General features: G+C 50.3%; 1 protein-coding gene across 1 annotated transcript in view; it reads left to right on the forward strand.

Annotated features, from left to right (window-relative positions):
• LOC138794595 (trichohyalin-like) overlaps window positions 1-19707 on the forward strand; it is a 44000-nt gene extending 24293 nt beyond the window's left edge. Inside the window, exons 2-6 of the mRNA XM_069973359.1 lie at window positions 11434-12015; window positions 12831-13142; window positions 14228-14871; window positions 19207-19348; window positions 19639-19707. Coding sequence (XP_069829460.1) covers window positions 11434-12015; window positions 12831-13142; window positions 14228-14871; window positions 19207-19348; window positions 19639-19707 — 1749 coding nt within the window. The remainder of the gene's footprint in view (window positions 1-11433; window positions 12016-12830; window positions 13143-14227; window positions 14872-19206; window positions 19349-19638) is intronic.
• The last annotated feature ends 5521 nt before the right edge of the window (window positions 19708-25228 follow it).

A 25228-nucleotide genomic window follows, 5' to 3' on the forward strand; every position in this document is an offset into this window, starting at 1 on the left:
CACACTGCTGCCTGTCACCATGGTCACTGCCCGGCCCATACACCTCACTATACAGAGACACCCGCTCCACATTACACTGCTGCCTGTCACCATGGTCACTGCCCGGCCCATACACCTCACTATACAGAGACACCGCGCTCCACATTACACTGCTGCCTGTCACCATGGTCACTGCCCGGCCCATACACCTCACTATACAGAGAGACACCGCGCTCCACATTACACTGCTGCCTGTCACCATGGTCACTGCCCGGCCCATACACCTCACTATACAGAGAGACACCGCCCACATTACACTGCTGCCTGTCACCTGGTCACTGCCCGGCCCATACACCTCACTATACAGAGAGACACCGCGCTCCACATTACACTGCTGCCTGTCACCATGGTCACTGCCCGGCCCATACACCTCACTATACAGAAGACACCCGCTCCACATTACACTGCTGCCTGTCACCATGGTCACTGCCCCGGCCCATACACCTCACTATACAGAGAGACACCGCGCTCCACATTACACTGCTGCCTGTCAACATGGTCACTGCCCGGCCCATACACCTCACTATACAGAGAGGCACCGCGCTCCACATTACACTGCTGCCTGTCACCATGGTCACTGCCCGGACCCATACACCTCACTATACAGAGAGACACCGCGCTCCACATCACACTGCTGCCTGTCACCATGGTCACTGCCCGGCCCATACACCTCACTATACAGAGACACCCGCTCCACATTACACTGCTGCCTGTCACCATGGTCACTGCCCGGCCCATACACCTCACTATACAGAGAGACAACCGCGCTCCACATTACACTGCTGCCTGTCACCATGGTCACTGCCCGGCCCCATACACCTCACTATACAGAGACACCCGCTCCACATTACACTGCTGCCTGTCACCATGGTCACTGCCCGGCCCATACACCTCACTATACAGAGAGACCACCCGCTCCACATTACACTGCTGCCTGTCACCATGGTCACTGCCCGGCCCATACACCTCACTATACAGAGACACCCCGCTCCACATTACACTGCTGCCTGTCACCATGGTCAACTGCCCGGCCCATTCACCTCACTATACAGAGAGACACCGCGCTCCACATTACACTGCTGCCTGTCACCATGGTCACTGCCCGGCCCATACACCTCACTATACAGAGAGACACCGCGCTCCACATTACACTGCTGCCTGTCACCATGGTCCACTGCCAGGCCCATACACCTCACTATACAGAGAGACACCGCGCTCCACATTACACTGCTGCCTGTCACCATGGTCACTGCCCGGCCCATACACCTCACTATACAGAGACACCGCGCTCCACATTACACTGCTGCCTGTCACCATGGTCACTGCCCGGCCCATACACCTCACTATACAGAGAGACACCGCGCTCCACATTACACTGCTGCCTGTCACCATGGTCACTGCCCGGCCCATACACCTCACTACAGAGAGACACCGCGCTCCACATCACACTGCTGCCTGTCACCATGGTCACTGCCCGGCCCATACACCTCACTATACAGAGAGACACCGCGCTCCACATTACACTGCTGCCTTGTCACCATGGTCACTGCCCGGCCCATTCACCTCACTATACAGAGAGACACCGCGCTCCACATTACACTGCTGCCTGTCACCATGGTCACTGCCCGGCCCATACACCTCACTATACAGAGACACCCGCTCCACATTACACTGCTGCCTGTCACCATGGTCACTGCCCGGCCCATACACCTCACTATACAGAGAGACACCGCGCTCCACATTACACTGCTGCCTGTCACCATGGTCACTGCCCGGCCCATACACCTCACTATACAGAGAGACACCGCGCTCCACATCACACTGCTGCCTGTCACCATGGTCACTGCCCGGCCCATACACCTCACTATACAGAGAGACACCGCGCTCCACATCACACTGCTGCCTGTCACCATGGTCACTGCCCGGCCCATATACCTCACTATACAGAGAGACACCGCGCTCCACATTACACTGCTGCCTGTCACCATGGTCACTGCCCGGCCCATATACCTCACTATACAGAGAGACACAGCGCTCCACATCACACTGCTGCCTGTCACCATGGTCACTGCCCGGCCCATACACCTCACTATACAGAGAGACACCCGCTCCACATTACACTGCTGCCTGTCACCTGGTCACTGCCCGGCCCATACACCTCACTATACAGAGAGACACCGCCCACATTACACTGCTGCCTGTCACCTGGTCACTGCCCGGCCCATACACCTCACTATACAGAGAGACACCGCGCTCCACATTACACTGCTGCCTGTCACCATGGTCACTGCCCGGCCCATACACCTCACTATACAGAGAGACACCGCCCACATTACACTGCTGCCTGTCACCATGGTCACTGCCCGGCCCATACACCTCACTATACAGAGACACCCGCTCCACATTACACTGCTGCCTGTCACCATGGTCACTGCCCGGCCCATACACCTCACTATACAGAGACACCCGCTCCACATTACACTGCTGCCTGTCACCATGGTCACTGCCCGGCCCATACACCTCACTATACAGAGAGACACCGCGCTCCACATTACACTGCTGCCTGTCACCATGGTCACTGCCCGGCCCATACACCTCACTATACAGAGAGACACCGCGCTCCACATTACACTGCTGCCTGTCACCATGGTCACTGCCCGGCCCATACACCTCACTATACAGAGACACCCGCTCCACATTACACTGCTGCCTGTCACCATGGTCACTGCCCGGCCCATACACCTCACTATACAGAGAGACACCGCGCTCCACATTACACTGCTGCCTGTCACCATGGTCACTGCCCGGCCCATACACCTCACTATACAGAGAGACACCGCGCTCCACATTACACTGCTGCCTGTCACCTGGTCACTGCCCGGCCCATACACCTCACTATACAGAGAGACACCGCCCACATTACACTGCTGCCTGTCACCATGGTCACTGCCCGGCCCATACACCTCACTATACAAAGAGACACCGCGCTCCACATCACACTGCTGCCTGTCACCATGGTCACTGCCCGGCCCATACACCTCACTATACAGAGAGACACCGCGCTCCACATTACACTGCTGCCTGTCACCATGGTCACTGCCCGGCCCATACACCTCACTATACAGAGAGGCACCGCGCTCCACATTACACTGCTGCCTGTCACCATGGTCACTGCCCGGCCCATACACCTCATACATATACATATACAGAGGCAGTGACCAGGTGACAGGACTCTGCAGCTGCAGGGAGAAATGTACGGCATATGGGGCCTTGAGCAAATAAACGGGAAGCCTCCTGCTAAGGGGCCCACCAATAGGGAGGAAGGGGGAGGGGCCCACCGGGGGTTTCCCCGGCTCCCCGGTGGCCCAGTCCGAGGCTGGATCCCAGTACAGATCACTGTTAGACAATGGGGAGATCCCAGTACAGATCACTGTTAGACAATGGGGAGATCCCAGTGCAGATCACTGTTAGACAATGGGGAGATCCCAGTACAGATCACTGTTAGACAATGGGGAGATCCCAGAACAGATCACTGTTAGACAATGGGGAGATCCCAGTACAGATCACGGTTAGACAATGGGGAGATCCCATCCCAGTACAGATCACTGTTAGACAATGGGGAGATCCCATCCCAGTACAGATCACTGTTAGACAATGGGGAGATCCCATCCCAGTACAGATCACTGTTAGACAATGGGGAGATCCCAGTACAGATCACTGTTAGACAATGGGGAGATCCCAGAACAAATCACTGTTAGACAATGGAGAGATCCCAGAACAGATCACTGTTAGACAATGGGGAGATCCCAGTACAGATCACTGTTAGACAATGGGGAGATCCCATCCCAGTACAGATGACTGTTAGACAATGGGCAGATCCCATCCCAGTACAGATCACTGTTAGACAATGGGGAGATCCGAGTACAGATCACTGTTAGACAATGGGGAGATCCCAGTACAGATCACTGTTAGACAATGGGGAGAACCCAGTACAGATCACGGTTAGACAATGGGGAGATCCCAGTACAGATCACTGTTAGACAATGGGGAGATCCCAGTACAGATCACTGTTAGACAATGGGGAGATCCCAGTACAGATCACGGTTAGACAATGGGGAGATCCCATCCCAGTACAGATCACTGATAGACAATGGGGAGATCCGAGTACAGATCACTGTTAGACAATGGGGAGATCCCAGTACAGATCACTGTTAGACAATGGGGAGATCCGAGTACAGATCACTGTTAGACAATGGGGAGATCCCAGTACAGATCACTGTTAGACAATGGGGAGATCCCAGTACAGATCACTGTTAGACAATGGGGAGAACCCAGTACAGATCACGGTTAGACAATGGGGAGATCCCAGTACAGATCACTGTTAGACAATGGGGAGATCCCAGTACAGATCACTGTTAGACAATGGGGAGATCCCAGTACAGATCACGGTTAGACAATGGGGAGATCCCATCCCAGTACGGATCACTGTTAGACAATGGGGAGATCCCATCCCAGTACGGATCACTGTTAGACAATGGGCAGATCCCATCCCAGTACAGATCACTGTTAACACAGGAAGAGCGAAAAGATTGGACGAGCGGAGGATCAGGTGTTTCTCAATCCTCGGCCGATCGCTGTAACTTTTACATGGGCTGAAAATCAGCTGCAGGAACGTTTCTAGTAACACCCCCTGCTGATACGGACCCTTCTACTCAATTCTATGGCTGCCACATGCAGCGTATACTCCACTGAACCTAAGGATTCCTCCTGGGAACAAAGATGTCTTCTTTCTACCAATATAAAGTTACAAAGAAGCAGAGAGGTGTTTCAGCCTGGTAGTTACAGTCAGTGGGACCCGGACACTCCAGTCTCTGCCTAAAAGACTTTGAAGATGGAACTGAGATTTATCTCCATATAATAAAGGTAAATGGAGCAGGTGAGCGCTGAGGCCCGAGGATGCTACGGCCGCCATCATACACAATGGAGCAGGTGAGCGCTGAGGCCTGAGGATGCTACGGCCGCCATCATACACAATGGAGCAGGTGAGCGCTGAGGCCTGAGGATGATACGGCCGCCATCATACACAATGGAGCAGGTGAGCGCTGAGGCCTGAGGATGCTACGGCCGCCATCATACACAATGGAGCAGGTGAGCGCTGAGGCCTGAGGATGCTACGGCCGCCATCATACACAATGGAGCAGGTGAGCGCTGAGGCCTGAGGATGCTACAGCCGCCATCATACACAATGGAGCAGGTGAGCGCTGAGGCCTGAGGATGCTACGGCCGCCATCATACACAATGGAGCAGGTGAGCGCTGAGGCCTGAGGATGCTACGGCCGCCATCATACACAAAATGGAGCAGGTGAGCGCTGAGGCCTGAGGATGCTACGGCCGCCATCATACAGAATGGAGCAGGTGAGCGCTAAGGCCTGAGGATGCTACGGCCGCCATCATACACAATGGAGCAGTGAGCGCTGAGGCCTGAGGATGCTACGGCCGCCATCATACACAATGGAGCAGGTGACAGCTGAGGCCCGAGGATGCTACAGCCGCCATCATACACAATGGAGCAAGTGGGCGCTGAGGCCTGAGGATGCTACGGCCGCCATCATACACAATGGAGCAGGTGAGCGCTGAGGCCTGAGGATGCTACGGCCGCCATCATACACAAAATGGAGCAGGTGAGCGCTGAGGCCTGAGGATGCTACGGCCGCCATCATACATAATGGAGCAGGTGAGCGCTAAGGCCTGAGGATGCTACGGCCGCCATCATACACAATGGAGCAGTGAGCGCTGAGGCCTGAGGATGCTACGGCCGCCATCATACACAATGGAGCAGGTGACAGCTGAGGCCTGAGGATGCTACAGCCGCCATCATACACAATGGAGCAAGTGGGCGCTGAGGCCTGAGGATGCTACGGCCGCCATCATACACAATGGAGCAGGTGACAGCTGAGGCCTGAGGATGATACGGCCGCCATCATACACAATGGAGCAGGTGGGCGCTGAGGCCCGAGGATGCTACGGCCGCCATCATACACAATGGAGCAGGTGGGCGATGAGGCCTGAGGATGCTACGGCCGCCATCATACATAATGGAGCAGGTGAGCGCTAAGGCCTGAGGATGCTACGGCCGCCATCATACACAATGGAGCAGGTGAGCGCTGAGGCCCGAGGATGCTACGGCCGCCATCATACACAATGGAGCAGGTGACAGCTGAGGCCTGAGGATGATACGGCCGCCATCATACACAATGGAGCAGGTGAGCGCTGAGGCCTGAGGATGATACGGCCGCCATCATACACAATGGAGCAGGTGAGCGCTGAGGCCTGAGGATGCTACGACCGCCATCATACACAATGGAGCAGGTGGGCGCTGAGGCCTGAGGATGCTACAGCCGCCATCATACACAATGGAGCAGGTGAGCGCTGAGGCCTGAGGATGCTACGGCCGCCATCATACACAATGGAGCAGGTGAGCGCTAAGGCCTGAGGATGCTACGGCCGCCATCATACACAAAGGCAGGTGAGCGATGAGGCCTGAGGATGCTACGGCCGCCATCATACACAATGGAGCAGGTGAGCGCTGAGGCCTGAGGATGCTACGGCCGCCATCATACACAATGGAGCAGGTGAGCGCTGAGGCCTGAGGATGCTACGGCCGCCATCATACACAATGGAGCAGGTGAGTGCTGAGGCCCGAGGATGCTACAGCCGCCATCATACACAATGGAGCAGGTGAGCGCTGAGGCCTGAGCATGCTACGGCCGCCATCATACACAATGGAGCAGGTGAGCGCTGAGGCCTGAGGATGCTACAGCCGCCATCATACACAATGGAGCAGGTGAGTGCTGAGGCCTGAGGATGCTACGGCCGCCATCATACACAATGGAGCAGGTGAGTGCTGAGGCCTGAGGATGCTACGGCCGCCATCATACACAAAATGGAGCAGGTGAGCGCTGAGGCCTGAGGATGCTACGGCCGCCATCATACACAATGGAGCAGGTGAGCGCTGAGGCCTGAGGATGATACGGCCGCCATCATACACAATGGAGCAGGTGAGCGCTGAGGCCCGAGGATGCTACAGCCGCCATCATACACAATGGAGCAGGTGAGCGCTGAGGCCTGAGGATGCTACGGCCGCCATCATACACAATGGAGCAGGTGAGCGCTGAGGCCTGAGGATGCTACGGCCGTCATCATACACAAAATGGAGCAGGTGAGCGCTGAGGCCTGAGGATGCTACGGCCGCCATCATACACAATGGAGCAGGTGAGCGCTGAGGCCTGAGGATGCTACGGCCGCCATCATACATAATGGAGCAGGTGAGCGCTGAGGCCTGAGGATGCTACGGCCGCCATCATACACAATGGAGCAGGTGAGCGCTGAGGCCCGAGGATGCTACAGCCGCCATCATACACAATGGAGCAGGTGAGCGCTGAGGCCCGAGGATGCTACAGCCGCCATCATACACAATGGAGCAGGTGAGTGCTGAGGCCTGAGGATGCTACGGCCGCCATCATACACAATGGAGCAGGTGAGTGCTGAGGCCTGAGGATGCTACGGCCGCCATCATACACAAAATGGAGCAGGTGAGCGCTGAGGCCTGAGGATGCTACGGCCGCCATCATACACAATGGAGCAGGTGAGCGCTGAGGCCTGAGGATGCTACGGCCGCCATCATACACAATGGAGCAGGTGAGCGCTGAGGCCCGAGGATGCTACAGCCGCCATCATACACAATGGAGCAGGTGAGCGCTGAGGCCCGAGGATGCTACAGCCGCCATCATACACAATGGAGCAGGTGAGCGCTGAGGCCCGAGGATGCTACGGCCGCCATCATACACAATGGAGCAGGTGAGCGCTGAGGCCTGAGGATGCTACGGCCGCCATCATACACAATGGAGCAGGTGAGTGCTGAGGCCTGAGGATGCTACGGCCGCCATCATACACAATGGAGCAGGTGAGCGCTGAGGCCTGAGGATGCTACGGCCGCCATCATACACAATGGAGCAGGTGAGCGCTGAGGCCTGAGGATGCTACGGCCGCCATCATACACAATGGAGCAGGTGAGCGCTGAGGCCTGAGGATGCTACGGCCGCCATCATACATAATGGAGCAGGTGAGCGCTGAGGCCTGAGGATGCTACGGCCGCCATCATACACAATGGAGCAGGTGAGCGCTGAGGCCTGAGGATGCTACGGCCGCCATCATACACAATGGAGCAGGTGAGCGCTGAGGCCTGAGGATGCTACGGCCGCCATCATACACAATGGAGCAGGTGAGCGCTGAGGCCTGAGGATGCTACGGCCGCCATCATACACAAAATGGAGCACGGACGCTTTTATTTCTCTTTCATGCAGTGATGGAGGAAAATGTCATTTTTTAGGCACAATTAACTAAATATTGACAAATCATCCGTTTTCTTACCTGATAATAAACTCATGTGTAAGCCGCAGCCATTTGGTTCTTTCCTAATTAAAGCGGCGACATAATTGTAAATATTTCCATGATCAATGAAAGCGCCGCTTAGTATTCCGCTCACTGGAGGCGCCTGATTCTTACAGACAAATTCACTCAATATCCAGATTTACAGGAATTGGTCACTGTAGCAGAACCGAGATCATTGGTAACATTTATCTTCATATTACACTGCTTTATGTGAGGTTTAATATACTGTACGATGGCAACTAAAGCCCAGGAGTCACGGGAAAGCCGATATAGTTATTCACTGAAAGTACCACATAGAGGCTTCAAGGTGCACAATTAACCCCTTAGGACCCATGATGTGCCAGTACCCCAGAAGGTTCAGAGGCTCCGGAGCTGAGCTCATTTCATAGAGGGAGAGGACCTCCGTGCGGTCAGCTCTGCTATCTTCTAATAGAGTCTGCCACAGGCAAATCACATTGATCAATGCTATGTAATAGCCTCATTCAGATCACACTGATCAATGCTATGTAGTGGCCACAGACAGACTCTACAAGAAGATCAAAGATCACACCGATCAGTGCTATGTAATAGCCTCAGGCAGATCACACTGATCAGTGCTATGTAATAGCCTCAGGCAGACTCTATGAGAAGATCACAGATAACACTGATCAGTGCTATGTAATGGCCTCAGGCAGATCACACTGATGCGTGCTATGTAATGGCCTCAGGCAGATCACACTGATCCATGCTATGTAATGGCCTCAGGCAGACTGTACAAGAAGATCACAGATCACACTGATCAGTGCTATGTAATGGCCTCAGGCAGATCACACTGATCAGTGCTATGTAATGGCCTCAGGCAGATCACACTGATCCGTGCTATGTAATGGCCTCAGGCAGACTGTACAAGAAGATCACAGATCACACTGATCAGTGCTATGTAATGGCCTCAGGCAGATCACACTGATCAGTGCTATGTAATGGCCTCAGGCAGATCGCACTGATCAGTGCTATGTAATGGCCTCAGGCAGATCACACTGATCCGTGCTATGTAATGGCCTCAGGCAGACTGTACAAGAAGATCACAGATCACACTGATCAGTGATATGTAATGGCCTCAGGCAGATAACACTGATAAATGCTATGTAATGGCCTCAGGCAGATCACACTGATCAGTGCTATGTATTGGCCTCAGGCAGACTCTATTAGAAGATCACAGATCACACTGATCAGTGATATGTGATGGCCTCAGGCAGATCACACTGATCAGTGCTATGTAATGGCCTCAGGCAGATCACACTGATCAGTGCTATGTAATGGCCTCAGGCAGACTCTGTGAGAAGATCATAAATAACACTGATCAGTGATATGTAATGGCCACAGGCAGGTAACACTAATCAGTGCTGTAAAAAAAGAAGAAGTAATAACAGCATCCAGGCGATTTAAAGTGCAAAAGGCAAAAGTGCTTTTATTACCTCATGGCACATATACAACAGCGACGTTTCGACCTACATGGTCTTTTTCAAGCTAGTGCATAATGGCAAATGACATTATATATATATATATATATATATATATATATATATATATATATTTATCATTGATAACCAATCATAATGCTTCAGCAAGCCCTGAGGTATCCTCCCCTTCATACTTTACTAACCCATAGTCACCCACTCAGTGCTGTGTAATGGCCTCGGGCAGATCACACTGATCAATGCTATGTAATGGCATAAGATAGATAACACTGATCAGTGCTATGTAATGGCCTCAGGCAGATCACACCGATCAGTGCTATGTAATGGCCTCAGGCAGATCACACCGATCAGTGCTATGTAATGGCCTCGGGCAGATCACACTCATCAATGCTATGGAATGGCCTCAGGCAGACTCTATGAGAAGATGACATAACACCGATCAGTGCTATGTAATGGCCTCGGGCAGATCACACTCATCAATGCTATGGAATGGCCACAATGCTATGTGGAAACTGTTTGGGGCATATACATCTAGTGAGTGGTGAACATTCTCAACACTCACCAAGTGTAAGTTGTGATTGCTGACTGGGAGAACAGATCTGCTCCCGATATGGAATGGCCATAGGTAGACTATGAGAAGATCACAAATAACACTGATCAATGCTATGGAATGGCCACAGGCAGACTCTATGAGAAGATCAAAGATAATACTGATCAGTGCTATGTAATGGCCTCAGGTAGATTACACTGATCGATGCTCTGTAATGGCCTCAGGCAGACTCTACAAGAAGATCACAGATAACACTGATCAATGCATTGAAAAGTGTTAACAATGTAAAGAATGAGTGTAATAGTCTTCTAGGGGGACAAAAAAAAAGTGTAAAAAAAAAAAGGTTTTAAAAATATGACGTAGCCGCTCTCCCAATACAAATTTAAATCACCCCTTTCCAATTTTATGTATAAAACACATAAAAATAAAGAAACAGATCATATATAGTAGTGTGCTCAGTTGTCCAATCTAATAAAATATAAAAATATTATTCCCGTATGGTGAACAGCGTAAACAGAAAAAGCCAAAAAGAATTGCAGAATTTTTGTTACATTATATATCAGGGGGAAAAAAGCAATTGAAATGTTTCATCTACACAAATAAGGCACCAATGAAACTGGAGATCATGGCACAAAAAATAAAAACTAACAGTCCCGAGGGTAGAACAATAAAACGCCATGGCTCTCAGAAGGCGAGGAGGAAAAAACGGAAATGACAAAATTGAAATTGGTCACTGGGTCCTTAAGGTCAATATCCTGTGTGCCTTCAAGGGGTTAAACCTGGATACGGCCATACGCTGCATCCATGTTTTCCAGGACTCCCTAGGGCGGCATCCAACTTTTTCAGCCACCGATAATCAATTACTGAGACCTCGGGGTTCGCGGCCCAATGGATTCGAGCTTATAGATCCAAAAAATCCTGCTTTTCTGTTTTCAGTTACATCAGGAGGCGTTACATCAGGAGGCGTTGCATCGGGAGGAGTTACATCAGGAGGCGTTGCATCGGGAGGTGTTACATCGGGAGGAGTTACATTGGGAGGAGTTACATCGGGAGGAGTTACATCGGGAGGCGTTACATCGGGAGGAGTTACATCGGGAGGAGTTACATCGGGAGGAGTTACATCGGGAGGAGTTACATCGAGAGGTGTTACATCGGGAGGAGTTACATCGGGAGGCGTTACATCGAGAGCTGTTACATCGAGAGGTGTTACATCGGGAGGAGTTACATCAGGAGGCGTTACATCGAGAGGTGTTACATCGGGAGGAGTTGCATCGGGAGGAGTTACATTGGGAGGAGTTACATCGGGAGGAGTTACATCGGGAGGAGTTACATCGGGAGGAGTTACATCGGGAGGAGTTACATCGGGAGGAGTTACATCGGGAGGAGTTACATCGGGAGGTGTTACATCGGGAGGAGTTACATCGGGAGGAGTTACATCGGGAGGCGTTACATCGAGAGCTGTTACATCGAGAGGTGTTACATCGGGAGGAGTTACATCGGGAGGCGTTACATCGAGAGGTGTTACATCGGGAGGAGTTACATCGGGAGGAGTTACATCGGGAGGAGTTACATCGGGAGGAGTTGCATCGGGAGGAGTTACATTGGGAGGAGTTACATCGGGAGGAGTTACATCGGGAGGAGTTACATCGGGAGGAGTTACATCGGGAGGAGTTACATCGAGAGGTGTTACATCGGGAGGAGTTACATCGGGGGGACAAAAAAAAGTGTAAAAAAAAAAGGTTTTAAAAATATGACGTAGCCGCTCTCCCAATACAAATTTAAATCACCCCTTTCCAATTTTATGTATAAAACACATAAAAATAAAGAAACAGATCATATATAGTAGTGTGCTCAGTTGTCCAATCTAATAAAATATAAAAATATTATTCCCGTATGGTGAACAGCGTAAACAGAAAAAGCCAAAAAGAATTGCAGAATTTTTGTTACATTATATATCAGGGGGAAAAAAGCAATTGAAATGTTTCATCTACACAAATAAGGCACCAATGAAACTGGAGATCATGGCACAAAAAATAAAAACTAACAGTCCCGAGGGTAGAACAATAAAAACGCCATGGCTCTCAGAAGGCGAGGAGGAAAAAACGGAAATGACAAAATTGAAATTGGTCACTGGGTCCTTAAGGTCAATATCCTGTGTGCCTTCAAGGGGTTAAACCTGGATACGGCCATACGCTGCATCCATGTTTTCCAGGACTCCCTAGGGCGGCATCCAACTTTTTCAGCCACCGATAATCAATTACTGAGACCTCGGGGTTCGAGGCCCAATGGATTCGAGCTTATAGATCCAAAAAATCCTGCTTTTCTGTTTTCAGTTACATCAGGAGGCGTTACATCAGGAGGCGTTGCATCGGGAGGAGTTACATCAGGAGGCGTTACATCGGGAGGAGTTACATCGGGAGGAGTTACATTGGGAGGAGTTACATCGGGAGGAGTTACATCAGGAGGCGTTACATCGGGAGGAGTTACATCGGGAGGAGTTACATCGGGAGGAGTTACATCGGGAGGCGTTACATCGAGAGGTGTTACATCGGGAGGAGTTACATCGGGAGGCGTTACATCGAGAGCTGTTACATCGAGAGGTGTTACATCGGGAGGAGTTACATCAGGAGGCGTTACATCGAGAGGTGTTACATCGGGAGGAGTTACATCGGGAGGAGTTACATCGGGAGGAGTTACATCGGGAGGAGTTACATCGGGAGGAGTTACATCGGGAGGAGTTACATCGGGAGGAGTTACATCGGGAGGAGTTACATCGGGAGGAGTTACATCGGGAGGAGTTACATCGGGAGGAGTTACATCGGGAGGAGTTACATCGGGAGGCGTTACATCGAGAGCTGTTACATCGAGAGGTGTTACATCGGGAGGAGTTACATCAGGAGGCGTTACATCGAGAGGTGTTACATCGGGAGGAGTTACATCGGGAGGAGTTACATCGGGAGGAGTTACATCGGGAGGAGTTACATCGGGAGGAGTTACATCGGGAGGAGTTACATCGGGAGGAGTTACATCGGGAGGAGTTACATCGGGAGGAGTTACATCGGGAGGAGTTACATCGGGAGGTGTTACATCGGGAGGAGTTACATCGGGGGGACAAAAAAAAGTGTAAAAAAAAAAGGTTTTAAAAATATGACGTAGCCGCTCTCCCAATACAAATTTAAATCACCCCTTTCCAATTTTATGTATAAAACACATAAAAATAAAGAAACAGATCATATATAGTAGTGTGCTCAGTTGTCCAATCTAATAAAATATAAAAATATTATTCCCGTATGGTGAACAGCGTAAACAGAAAAAGCCAAAAAGAATTGCAGAATTTTTGTTACATTATATATCAGGGGGAAAAAAGCAATTGAAATGTTTCATCTACACAAATAAGGCACCAATGAAACTGGAGATCATGGCACAAAAAATAAAAACTAACAGTCCCGAGGGTAGAACAATAAAAACGCCATGGCTCTCAGAAGGCGAGGAGGAAAAAACGGAAATGACAAAATTGAAATTGGTCACTGGGTCCTTAAGGTCAATATCCTGTGTGCCTTCAAGGGGTTAAACCTGGATACGGCCATACGCTGCATCCATGTTTTCCAGGACTCCCTAGGGCGGCATCCAACTTTTTCAGCCACCGATAATCAATTACTGAGACCTCGGGGTTCGAGGCCCAATGGATTCGAGCTTATAGATCCAAAAAATCCTGCTTTTCTGTTTTCAGTTACATCAGGAGGCGTTACATCAGGAGGCGTTGCATCGGGAGGAGTTACATCAGGAGGCGTTGCATCGGGAGGTGTTACATCGGGAGGAGTTACATTGGGAGGAGTTACATCGGGAGGAGTTACATCAGGAGGCGTTACATCGGGAGGAGTTACATCGGGAGGAGTTACATCGGGAGGAGTTACATCGGGAGGCGTTACATCGAGAGGTGTTACATCGGGAGGAGTTACATCGGGAGGCGTTACATCGAGAGCTGTTACATCGAGAGGTGTTACATCGGGAGGAGTTACATCAGGAGGCGTTACATCGAGAGGTGTTACATCGGGAGGAGTTGCATCGGGAGGAGTTACATTGGGAGGAGTTACATCGGGAGGAGTTACATCAGGAGGCGTTACATCGGGAGGAGTTACATCGGGAGGAGTTACATCGGGAGGAGTTACATCGGGAGGTGTTACATCGGGAGGAGTTACATCGGGAGGAGTTACATCGGGAGGCGTTACATCGAGAGCTGTTACATCGAGAGGTGTTACATCGGGAGGAGTTACATCAGGAGGCGTTACATCGAGAGGTGTTACATTGGGAGGAGTTACATCGGGAGGAGTTACATCGGGAGGAGTTACATCGGGAGGAGTTGCATCGGGAGGAGTTACATTGGGAGGAGTTACATCGGGAGGAGTTACATCGGGAGGAGTTACATCGGGAGGAGTTACATCGGGAGGAGTTACATCGGGAGGTGTTACATCGGGAGGAGTTACATCGGGGGGACAAAAAAAAGTGTAAAAAAAAAAGGTTTTAAAAATATGACGTAGCCGCTCTCCCAATACAAATTTAAATCACCCCTTTCCAATTTTATGTATAAAACACATAAAAATAAAGAAACAGATCATATATAGTAGTGTGCTGCGTTGTCCAATCTAATAAAATACAAAAATATTATTCCCGTATGGTGAACGGCGTAAACAGAAAAAGCAAAAAAGAATTGCAGATTTTTTGTTACATTATATATCAGGGGGAAAAAAGCAATTGAAACGTTTCATCTACACAAATAAGGCACCAATGAAAATTGGAGATCATGGCACAAAAAAGAAGAACTAACAGTCCTGACATGGTCAGAGCTGGGATAGGGCTGCTATGTGTGTGTGGGGGGGGGAGGGGTATTTAGGAATAAGGCAGTGCCCTCCAGAGAGCCGGTGCAGCTCGGGGAAAGTCCTGGGATTGGGAGGTTTGGATGTTATTCAGATGCAGGTGAGACGGTGGGAGGTTGGAGGAAGATCAGACTCCGGCTGCAGTACGTACAGTAACTCTCTTATATGTAAGGCTATGTTCACACAATGATTTTTCCTCTCCTTTTAAAATTATGTCCGTTATTTGGCTGTCTGGCGACGGACACTGCAGTGACGTCTGTCGGTCCATTATTCCAGGTCAGGTGGACTGGTCGCCGTTTGTCTATAATTGAAAAGTCCATTTATTAGTAAGGATAGGGAAAAAGAAAAACTGTGTGTGACCAACTAATAAAAAAGTCTGGTGTTTGCAAAAGACTTTGAAAATAATTGTCATGAACATTATTTGGACGTCCACGCAGACAGCGTCCGTTATTTTACACACTGTGCACTGGCTGTCCATCATTCCATTGACTTCAAGGCATTGGATTGAAATCTATTACATCGCAGCAATAACCGACGTCTTTTTAAATTGAAAAAGTAGCCGCCTTTTCTCTTTTTTTGATGTTGTGTGAACAAAGTCGTAGAGCGGTTCAGTCCATTGTAAGAGTAAGTGCCTGTGCATATCCAAGTCCAGGGCGTCACTCTCCTCGGGTGGACGCCATCTCTAGAAGCTTTCCTATCAGTAGAAACCCCCTTTAAGTATGGTACATTGGCTTCCTGGTTCTCCTGAGACATGAGAGGACGTGCAGCCCGGCCGTCCTTGTTACCGGGAATGATCTCACCGTGTAATCTGCCCGGGCACGGAGCGCGCTTTATTAATATGTGCAATTAGTTATTCCTGTCACAATCTGCCATAAAACCATAATCTGTTTCCAGCACATTGAGGAATTACGTGTCGCTAAGGGGAGCGCGCCGCAATGGGAATAAATATTTAATTAGCATTAAAGCAAATCCCACTTAATCCCATTCTATCTCTGATCTATAAATCTTATCAGACGGCCACAAATAATTCACTGCCCAGAATTTAGTAGGAAAATGAAAACTGAATAAATAACACGATAAATAAAAGATTCGGCTTCTATGTTGTGGAAACAGTAATGAGCATCTCGGAGTAACCCCGTCTCCTTATTGTCGGAGAGAAGACAGAAATTACAGCGAGGACTCAGAATCATTAAAAAAAAATAACAAACTTTAAAACTATAAAAAAAATTACAATTTAGTGTAAACTTCTAAAACCCGAATTATTTTTTATGAGATAAAGGTTTTTACATTTTTAGGATACCCTATTCTTTAACCCCTTAAAGGGGTATTCCACTCACACACAACCTCTGATATATTGCTGCCCATGGTGAGACTAACAGTTCCTTCCATACTTGTTATGATCTATTCAGTCTCCTTCCCCCAGTTCTCAGCTGCTGCTTTCTGCTGACGACACAAAAATCTGTGTGTGAGCTTTTCTCTCTGTCTCCCCCTCCTCCCCCTCCCTTCTGAGACAGCTGATGTAAACAAGTCCCTGGCAAGCTGTATCTGCAACACTGTAGCTTCTTTGTAATGCTGGTAGAATTAATCACCATTAATTACCCCAAATCTGCTCTACCATGCCATAACTTGGCCTCAGGGAGCGATGTGATTGGGAAAAACACATCAAGAGTCATCCACTGTAAGGTACCCCGACGGGGATTGGATTTACAGATAGTGGCATAATCATCATACCGTGTGTGCAATCAGTCACATCAGCAGTTCACCCTTGATAAACCTCCCATCAGCTCTGCCCTACAGTGCATAGAGAATAGTGAGACACCTAGTGGTGGGAGAGCAGAATACATATAGCTAACATTACCGACCTACATGCAGTACAGCTCTAGGACACTGCACGCCCAGCGACACAACCCTCTTAAAGAAACCAATGTAAAAATGTAGGTTCCTTTGTGTTGACTTAAAATCTTTGTGCACATGAGAGAAACAATCTGGCCCACAAAGCTACAGGTAATAGCCTCACTTACCCACCCCCACATCCCCCCACTATATTAGATCAGTGGGGTGCTGGTAGTTGGACCCCAACTGGTGACTATCCTGTAGATGAGTGAAACAATGTCAGATTGGGATAACCCTTTAAAGTCTTTAATTTTGCCAAAAGTTGTAGATGGTAAAAATATAGAATATTATATAAATTTGTATCTTCATAATTATATGAACCAACAGAACAAATATAACAGGAACATTTATCATGCAAAAATAATGCTATAAGAGTTTAAAGTGAATGGGCCACTCGGTACATTGTTTTTTTGTTTTGTACATGAACAGACCGGCGCCGGGATACCGTGCGGGGATGCCAATGCCGCAGTACTATTTTTAAACCGCCACACGATTCCCAAGCCCCAGCCGGGCATGAAGCACTTGAGGTAGGCCTATGGGCCGCTAGTGTGACAATGCCCCCTCCACTCTGTGATGTGGCCCCACACGGGGGGCTGGCGGGCCCATCTCAAGTGCTTCATGACCAGCTGGTGCTCAGTAATAGAACAGCGGTGTGCGCAGGAACTGGCAAAGTACCTAGTGGTACATTTGCTTCAAGAATTAGCAGTTAATAGAGGCCACATCATGTAAACAGAATGATAGAGTTGGGGAGCTCGGTGTGTGGCACTAGAGCAGCAGAATACACAGCTAGGACCCTGCTACTATTGTCAAGGGTAGAGAGGAGCCAGGAACCTGCTACTACTGCCAGGAGAGGAGAGAAGCCAGGACCCTGCTACTACTGCCAGGAGCAGAGAAAAGCCAGGAACCTGCTACTACTGCCAGGAGAGGAGAGGAGCCAGGACCCTGCTACTACTGCCAGGAGCAGAAAAGAGCCGGGACCCTGCTACTACTGCCAGGAACGGAGAGGAGCCAGGAACTTGCTACTATTGCCAGGAGTGGAGAGGAGCCAAGAACCTCCTACTATTGCCAGGAGTGGAGAGGAGCCAAGAACCTCCTACTACTGCCAGGAGCGGAGAGGAGCCAGGAACCTGCTACTACTGCCAGGAGAGGAGAGGAGCCAGGACCCTGCTACTACTGCCAGGAGCAGAGAAAAGCCAGGAACCTGCTACTACTGCCAGGAGAGGAGAGGAGCCAGGACCCTGCTACTACTGCCAGGAGCAGAAAAGAGCCGGGACCCTGCTACTACTGCCAGGAACGGAGAGGAGCCAGGAACTTGCTACTACTGCCAGGAGTGGAGAGGAGCCAAGAACCTCCTACTACTGCCAGGAGCGGAGAGGAGCCAGGACCCTGCTACTACTGCCAGGAGCGGAAAGGAGCCAGGACCCTGCTACTATTGCAGGAGCAGAAAAGAGCCGGGACCCTGCTACTACTGCCAGGAGCGGAAAGGAGCCAGGAAATTGCTACTACTGCCAGGAGCGGAGAGGAGCCAAGAACCTCCTACTACTGCCAGGAGCGGAAAGGAGCCGGGGACCTGCTACTACTTTTAGGAGTTATATAGGGGTCCGGGATACAATTGGATCATCCCCCGATCTCCAACCACAGGCACCTGACCACACACCCATCCACTGGCAGGAAGACCTGTCCGTCATAGAAAGAACCAAAACCGAACTCCGCAGGTGACGTCGGGGAGGTCCATGAAACCAAGTGAGCAGATAAAATAAGCCAGTGTTCAGACTAATGCAAAACAAAACACCGAAACAGAACAAATACAAGAAAATCAGCCCCTACCTGGCCGCACAGCACGAGTCAAGGGGCGCATCACGCTCCGCAGAGATACAGTCCTGACAGTACCCCTTCTTTTATGAGGGGCCTCAGGACCCTCACAGAACTCAACTTAACTCAGAGCATTGCCATCTGACTCCCATTCATCAGAAGAAGAGTCCATGGCATGGAGAACAGGCTTACTGACAGAACGAGCAGAAGAACATAAATTCACATCAGAAACAGGAACATCAGGTCCAGCAGAACTTGAAATATTGATTCAGGTACCTGTGCACCTAAGTGATCTTCCTGGGAGTCACCTGAACGCCGATGATCCGGGTTTTCTTGCCGCTTGGGGCGCTTGTAGCAGAAACGGATGTAATGGCCGCTGTCACCACAGTAGTAACATAGACCGTTGCGTCTCCGGTGTTCTCGTCTGGTCCTGGCGTCCAATAGTCCCAGCTGTATGGGCTCGTCCTCAGGAATAGCAGGGGAAACTAGAGGGTTTTTGTCAGAGCAGGAGACAGAGGTTTTAGAAAGGTCAGAGCATAATCTTTCCGTATGTCTGTCACAGAGTCTACGGTCAATACGCACAGCTAAATTCATGGCCTGCTTAAGGGTTGGAGGATCCAGGCATCCTTAATGCCATCAGACAACCCCTGCTTAAATTGGCATCTAAGCGCAGGATCATTCCACCCAGATGGAACGCACCACTGGCGGAACTCTGCAATATACTCCTCCACCGGTCGTTTGCCATCTTAAGGATGTTAACCGACGTTCAGCTACCGCTGCTCGGTCAGGGTTGTCATATAACAGCCCTAAGGCTGCAAAAACTGGTCTTCTGAGGTCAGTTCTAGAGAGTCAGGGGGTAAAGAAAAAGCCCACTCTTGTGGCGGACCTTGTAAGAGGGACATGAGAATGCCCAGGTCTCCAGATGAGTGAGGGCGCAGACAAAAAATATCATAAAATTCATAGTCTGGCAAAAATGTAGGCTGGTTATTCCTCAGGTCAGAGAAGGATGCAGGAGAGACACAGACAGTGTATCCAAAGTTCAGCCCTGCCCACTGTCCCCGCCTACTTGCAGCTATCTGTCCTAAAGTGGCAGCTGGCAACTGGGCGGTGGTCCCTGGCCTGGATATGTGAAACAAAAAGACAAGATGAACAAACACAATAAGAATAGTCAACAGTCTAGGTCACAACGGTCGGGCAGCAAAAATACAAAATCAGGATCCAATAGGCGTAGTCATATAATAAGGTCAGGGGCAGCAAGCAGGGACGGTCAGGGGCAGCGAGCAGGGACGGTCAGGGGCAGCGAGCAGGGACGGTCAGGTGCAGCGAGCAGGTACGGTCAGGGGCAGCGAGCAGGAACGGTCAGGGGCAGCAAGCAGGGACGGTCAGATGCAGCGAGCAGGTACGGTCAGGGGCAGCGAGCAGGGACGGTCAGGTGCAGCGAGCAGGGACTGTCAGGGGCAGCGAGCAGGGACGGTCAGGGGCAGCAAGCAGGGACGGTCAGATGCAGCGAGCAAGGACGGTCAGGGGCAGCGAGCAGGGACGGTTAGGTGCAGCGAGCGGGGACTGTCAGGGGCAGTGAGCGGGGACGGTCAGGGGCAGCGAGCGGGGACGGTCAGAGATACAGAGAAGAAGGGTCAGAACAAACACAGAATAGCAGAGTCAGAAGCAGCAGAAAGAGACAAGCTCAGTAACCAGTAAGCAGTATACAGACTGGGGGTGTATATATAGGAGGCCGGGGGTCCAGAACATAATTGGACCATCCCCCGATCTCCAACCACAGACACCTGACCACACACCCATCCACTGGCAGGAAGACCTGTCCGTCACAGAAAGAACCAAAACATAGATTAACCATGACATGGCTGGACAGAACTCAGCAGGTAAAGGTGGTGGGGGAGGGAGGGTGTCCATGAGACCAAGTGAGCAGACAAAATAAGCCATTGTTCAGACCAATACAAAACAAAACACAGGAACAGACCAAATACAAGAAAATCAGCACCTACCCGGCCGCACACCACGAGCCGAGGAACGCATCAAGCTCAGTGTGCCGCATCAGCGTGTGGGTCGGGGCCTACCAGAGGATCCTCTGCTCCACCAGTGGCCTAGTCTGACCCTGGTACTAGACGTTTCCCATCACAGATGACGCCGGACGTTTCCCATCACAGATGACGCCGGACGTTTCCCATCACAGATGACGCCGGACGTTTCCCATCACAGATGACGCTGGATGTTTCCCATCACAGGGGACCCACTTTTTTTTATTTACTAAATAAGAGGAAAATTCCTTAGAATTGCCCTGATCCCCGTGGACAGTACAGTAATTACCCCGTGGACAGTACGGTAATTGCCCAGTGGACAGTACGGTAATTGCCCCGTGCACAGTACGGTAATTGCCCCGTGCACAGTACAGTAATTGCCCCGCGGACAGTACGGTAATTGCTCCGCGCACAGTACGGTAATTGCCCCGCGCACAGTACGGTAATTGCCCCGTGCACAGTACAGTAATTGCCCCGCGCACAGTACAGTAATTGCCCCACGCACAGTACAGTAATTGCCCCGCGCACAGTACAGTAATTGCCCCGCGCACCGTACAGTAATTGCCCCGCGCACAGTACGGTAATTGCCCCGCGCACAGTACGGTAATTGCCCCGTGCACAGTACAGTAATTGCCCCGCGCACAGTACAGTAATTGCCCCGCGCACAGTACAGTAATTGCCCCGCGCACAGTACAGTAATTGCCCCGCGCACCGTACAGTAATTGCCCCGCGCACAGTACAGTAATTGTCCCGCGCACAGTACAGTAATTGCCCCGCGCACAGTACAGTAATTGCCCCGCGCACAGTACAGTAATTGCCCCGCGCACCGTACAGTAATTGCCCCGCGCACAGTACAGTAATTGCCCCGCGCACAGTACGGTAATTGCCCCGCGCACAGTACAGTAATTGCCCCGCGCACAGTACAGTAATTGCCCCGCGCACAGTACAGTAATTGCCCCGTGCACAGTACACGGCTGCTGTCAGCTCTCCATTTACATTTGCCTTCACTCCGGGTTTATCTACTTGCTAGAAACACCAGCGTGGCGCAGCCTGAAGCCAGAGGAGACGTCTTATGCTGCGCACTTCTCTAAGCGGTTGTGCCGCCCTTCGGGGCATCCTCGCTGCTGTCCTAAATTGAGATGACAGTGTTGCTCATATTAAATGGTCTTTGCGCTCGGGTTCGCCTGCTGGGATCTAGATCTATTAGTGCAGGAGGGTCCAAATGTCCGACTAAGAAAGCAATTTCTTCCTCGGTGGGGTATCGGGAAAACAGCTGCTCTGAAGAAGTCATCAGAGGTGATGGAAGGGGCATCCCCGGTTTTTCCTGTTTTAATGGAAGTTTTTACTGATCCGTCTCTTTCTTAGCACCTTCCACTTGTCAGCGTTGCGACAGGCGTCCATCCAAGTAATGGGACCATCTGGGGTAGTTGTCAGTTTTGAAATCTTTACATTTTAAGTCTCTTAGGCCTCGTTCACACTGCGTTTTTGCAGTCTGCTTAACATATACATTATATGTAACGGCTTCATGATATATATACAGTACAAAGTATAATCATGACATCCTAACAGGGGCGGCACTGGTGTTGGAGGGACGTTACCATGTGGTACTAATCCTGTACGTATCAGCCCACAAGTTATCTTTTGGGAGGGTGGAAGCACCAATAGAAGTCAATGGGTCAGCTTTTAACAGATAACCCCTGGACGCACCATCCGCGTGCCATCCGCTTGCGGTTATACCCTGTGGGGGATCTGAAGAACCTGATGCAAAACTGATGGTTTTTCCAGGACATCCCCGATCCAGATCTCTGAGGTCCCAGAAGAAAAACTCATGTGTGGATGAGGCCTTAAAGCGACTATGTATCCACCAACCCCCGCCCCCCCACCACCACCGCCACCAAACTGCGAGCACCATCCGTCTGATGAGAGTAAATCCTTCCCAGCCGTGTCTTCTAAGATGCGCCTGGCGCCTTTGTGATGGGCACGTGGGGAGCCTCTTTGGGTTTTCCTCGGGTATTAAGGCTGTTGTTATACCCGCTGTTTGCCCAAATGGTCGGTAACCTCCGGGAGTGTTGAGGGTCACTTGGGCACCTGGAGTGGTAGCAGACCCACCTGGGTAGTTGGTGCCGCCACTCACAGAAAAAAAATAACCCAAGTGTTTGGTGAAGTGTGTGGGTCCAGGTGCTGACAGATTTGACCAGAGTCCCGTGCGTTTAGGCTAAAATATAAGAGGGATACAGTAATGCAAGTATTTTAGTGCTGACACAGAGGTAACTGGTGCTTGTGGAAGAAGAAGGTGCTTTGTAGAGAGAGAAGAAGAGAAGAGGAGTTGCCAGAGGAGCCCTGCCCAATTAGTAAATGTGCTCTGCCAGAACAGTTGTATAGGTAGAGAGGTAAGAAGACACTCATACTCACGGATGCCAGTAGTGGCTCTGAACCACCTTATGCGCCATAGTTGCGAGATACCCATTCTAGGTAGGTATTATGAGCCCCAGGTGTTGGTTATCCGAGTTGAGCAGACTTCCAAGGTTTCCCAGTCATCCTGCGCAGTGCAGTAGGATACGTAGACCTTGCATGATAGCTTTGTCCTACTGGGTCAGTTCCTCTTGCTTCAGGATACTGCTCTGCACTTTTTAAAGAGGTGTGGGGGAAGGGTGGGGCACAGAGGTTAGCCATGGTGTGCGGGGGCACAGAGGTTAGCCATGTTGTAGAGGGCACAGAGGTTAGTCATGTAGTGGGGGGGGGCACAGAGGTCAGCCATGTAGTGAAGGGACACAAAGGTCAGCCATGTTGTGGGGGGAGGGGTCACAGAGGTTATTTTCTCCCTTTGATGGGGCAATTGTCATCTGCCTTTTAAGGGTTCTGTATTTCTCTCGATTAACACAGTAGGGCTTTAGGTTCAACCTGATGGACTCTTTTCCTCTTTCAACCTTATTAACCCCTTAAGGACAGAGCCCAAAATGGCCTCAAGGGCGGCAACAATTTACATTTTTGCCTTTTCGTTGTTTCCTCCTCGCCTTCTAAAAGCTGTCACTTTTATTTTCCCACCTACAGGGCCATGTGAGGGGTTTTTCTGGAGCAGGAGGACTTTGTAATGGCGTCTTTCAATCTGCCATAAAATAAATGACGGAACCCTGAAAATATCATTTATGGGGGGAATTTGGGACAAATAATGCAATTACGCAAAGTTTGGGGGCGTTCCGTGTTTACATAATCCATTTTACGGTAACATTGACATTTTATCTTTATTCTATAGGTCTGTCTGAGTACAGGGATATGCAGGGTATATAGGTCAGTGTGTATACAGGGTATATAGGTCAGTGTGTATACAGGGTATATAGGTCAGTGTGTATACAGGGATATGCAGGGTATATAGGTCAGTGTGTATACAGGGTATATAGGTCTGTCTGAGTACAGGGATATGCAGGGTATATAGGTCAGTGTGTATACAGGGTATATAGGTCAGTGTGTATACAGGGATATGCAGGGTATATAGGTCAGTGTGTATACAGGGTATATAGGTCAGTGTGTATACAGGGATATGCAGGGTATATAGGTCAGTGTGTATACAGGGATATGCAGGGTATATAGGTCAGTGTGTATACAGGGATATGCAGGGTATACAGGTCAGTGTGTATACAGGGATATGCAGGGTATATAGGTCAGTGTGTATACAGGGATATGCGGGGTATATAGGTCAGTGTGTATACAGGGATATGCGGGGTATATAGGTCAGTGTGTATACAGGGATATGCGGGGTATATAGGTCAGTGTGTATACAGGGATATGCAGGTATATAGCTCAGTGTGTATACAGGGATATGCGGGGTATATAGGTCAGTGTGTATACAGGGATATGCGGGGTATATAGGTCAGTGTGTATACAGGGATATGCGGGGTATATAGGTCAGTGTGTATACAGGGATATGCAGGGTATACAGGTCAGTGTGTATACAGGGATATGCAGGGTATATAGGTCAGTGTGTATACAGGGATATGCAGGTATATAGCTCAGTGTGTATACAGGGATATGCGGGGTATATAGGTCAGTGTGTATACAGGGATATGCGGGGTATATAGGTCAGTGTGTATACAGGGATATGCGGGGTATATAGGTCAG

Source organism: Dendropsophus ebraccatus, chromosome 6, assembly GCF_027789765.1.
Source record: "Dendropsophus ebraccatus isolate aDenEbr1 chromosome 6, aDenEbr1.pat, whole genome shotgun sequence".
NCBI lineage: Eukaryota > Metazoa > Chordata > Amphibia > Anura > Hylidae > Dendropsophus > Dendropsophus ebraccatus.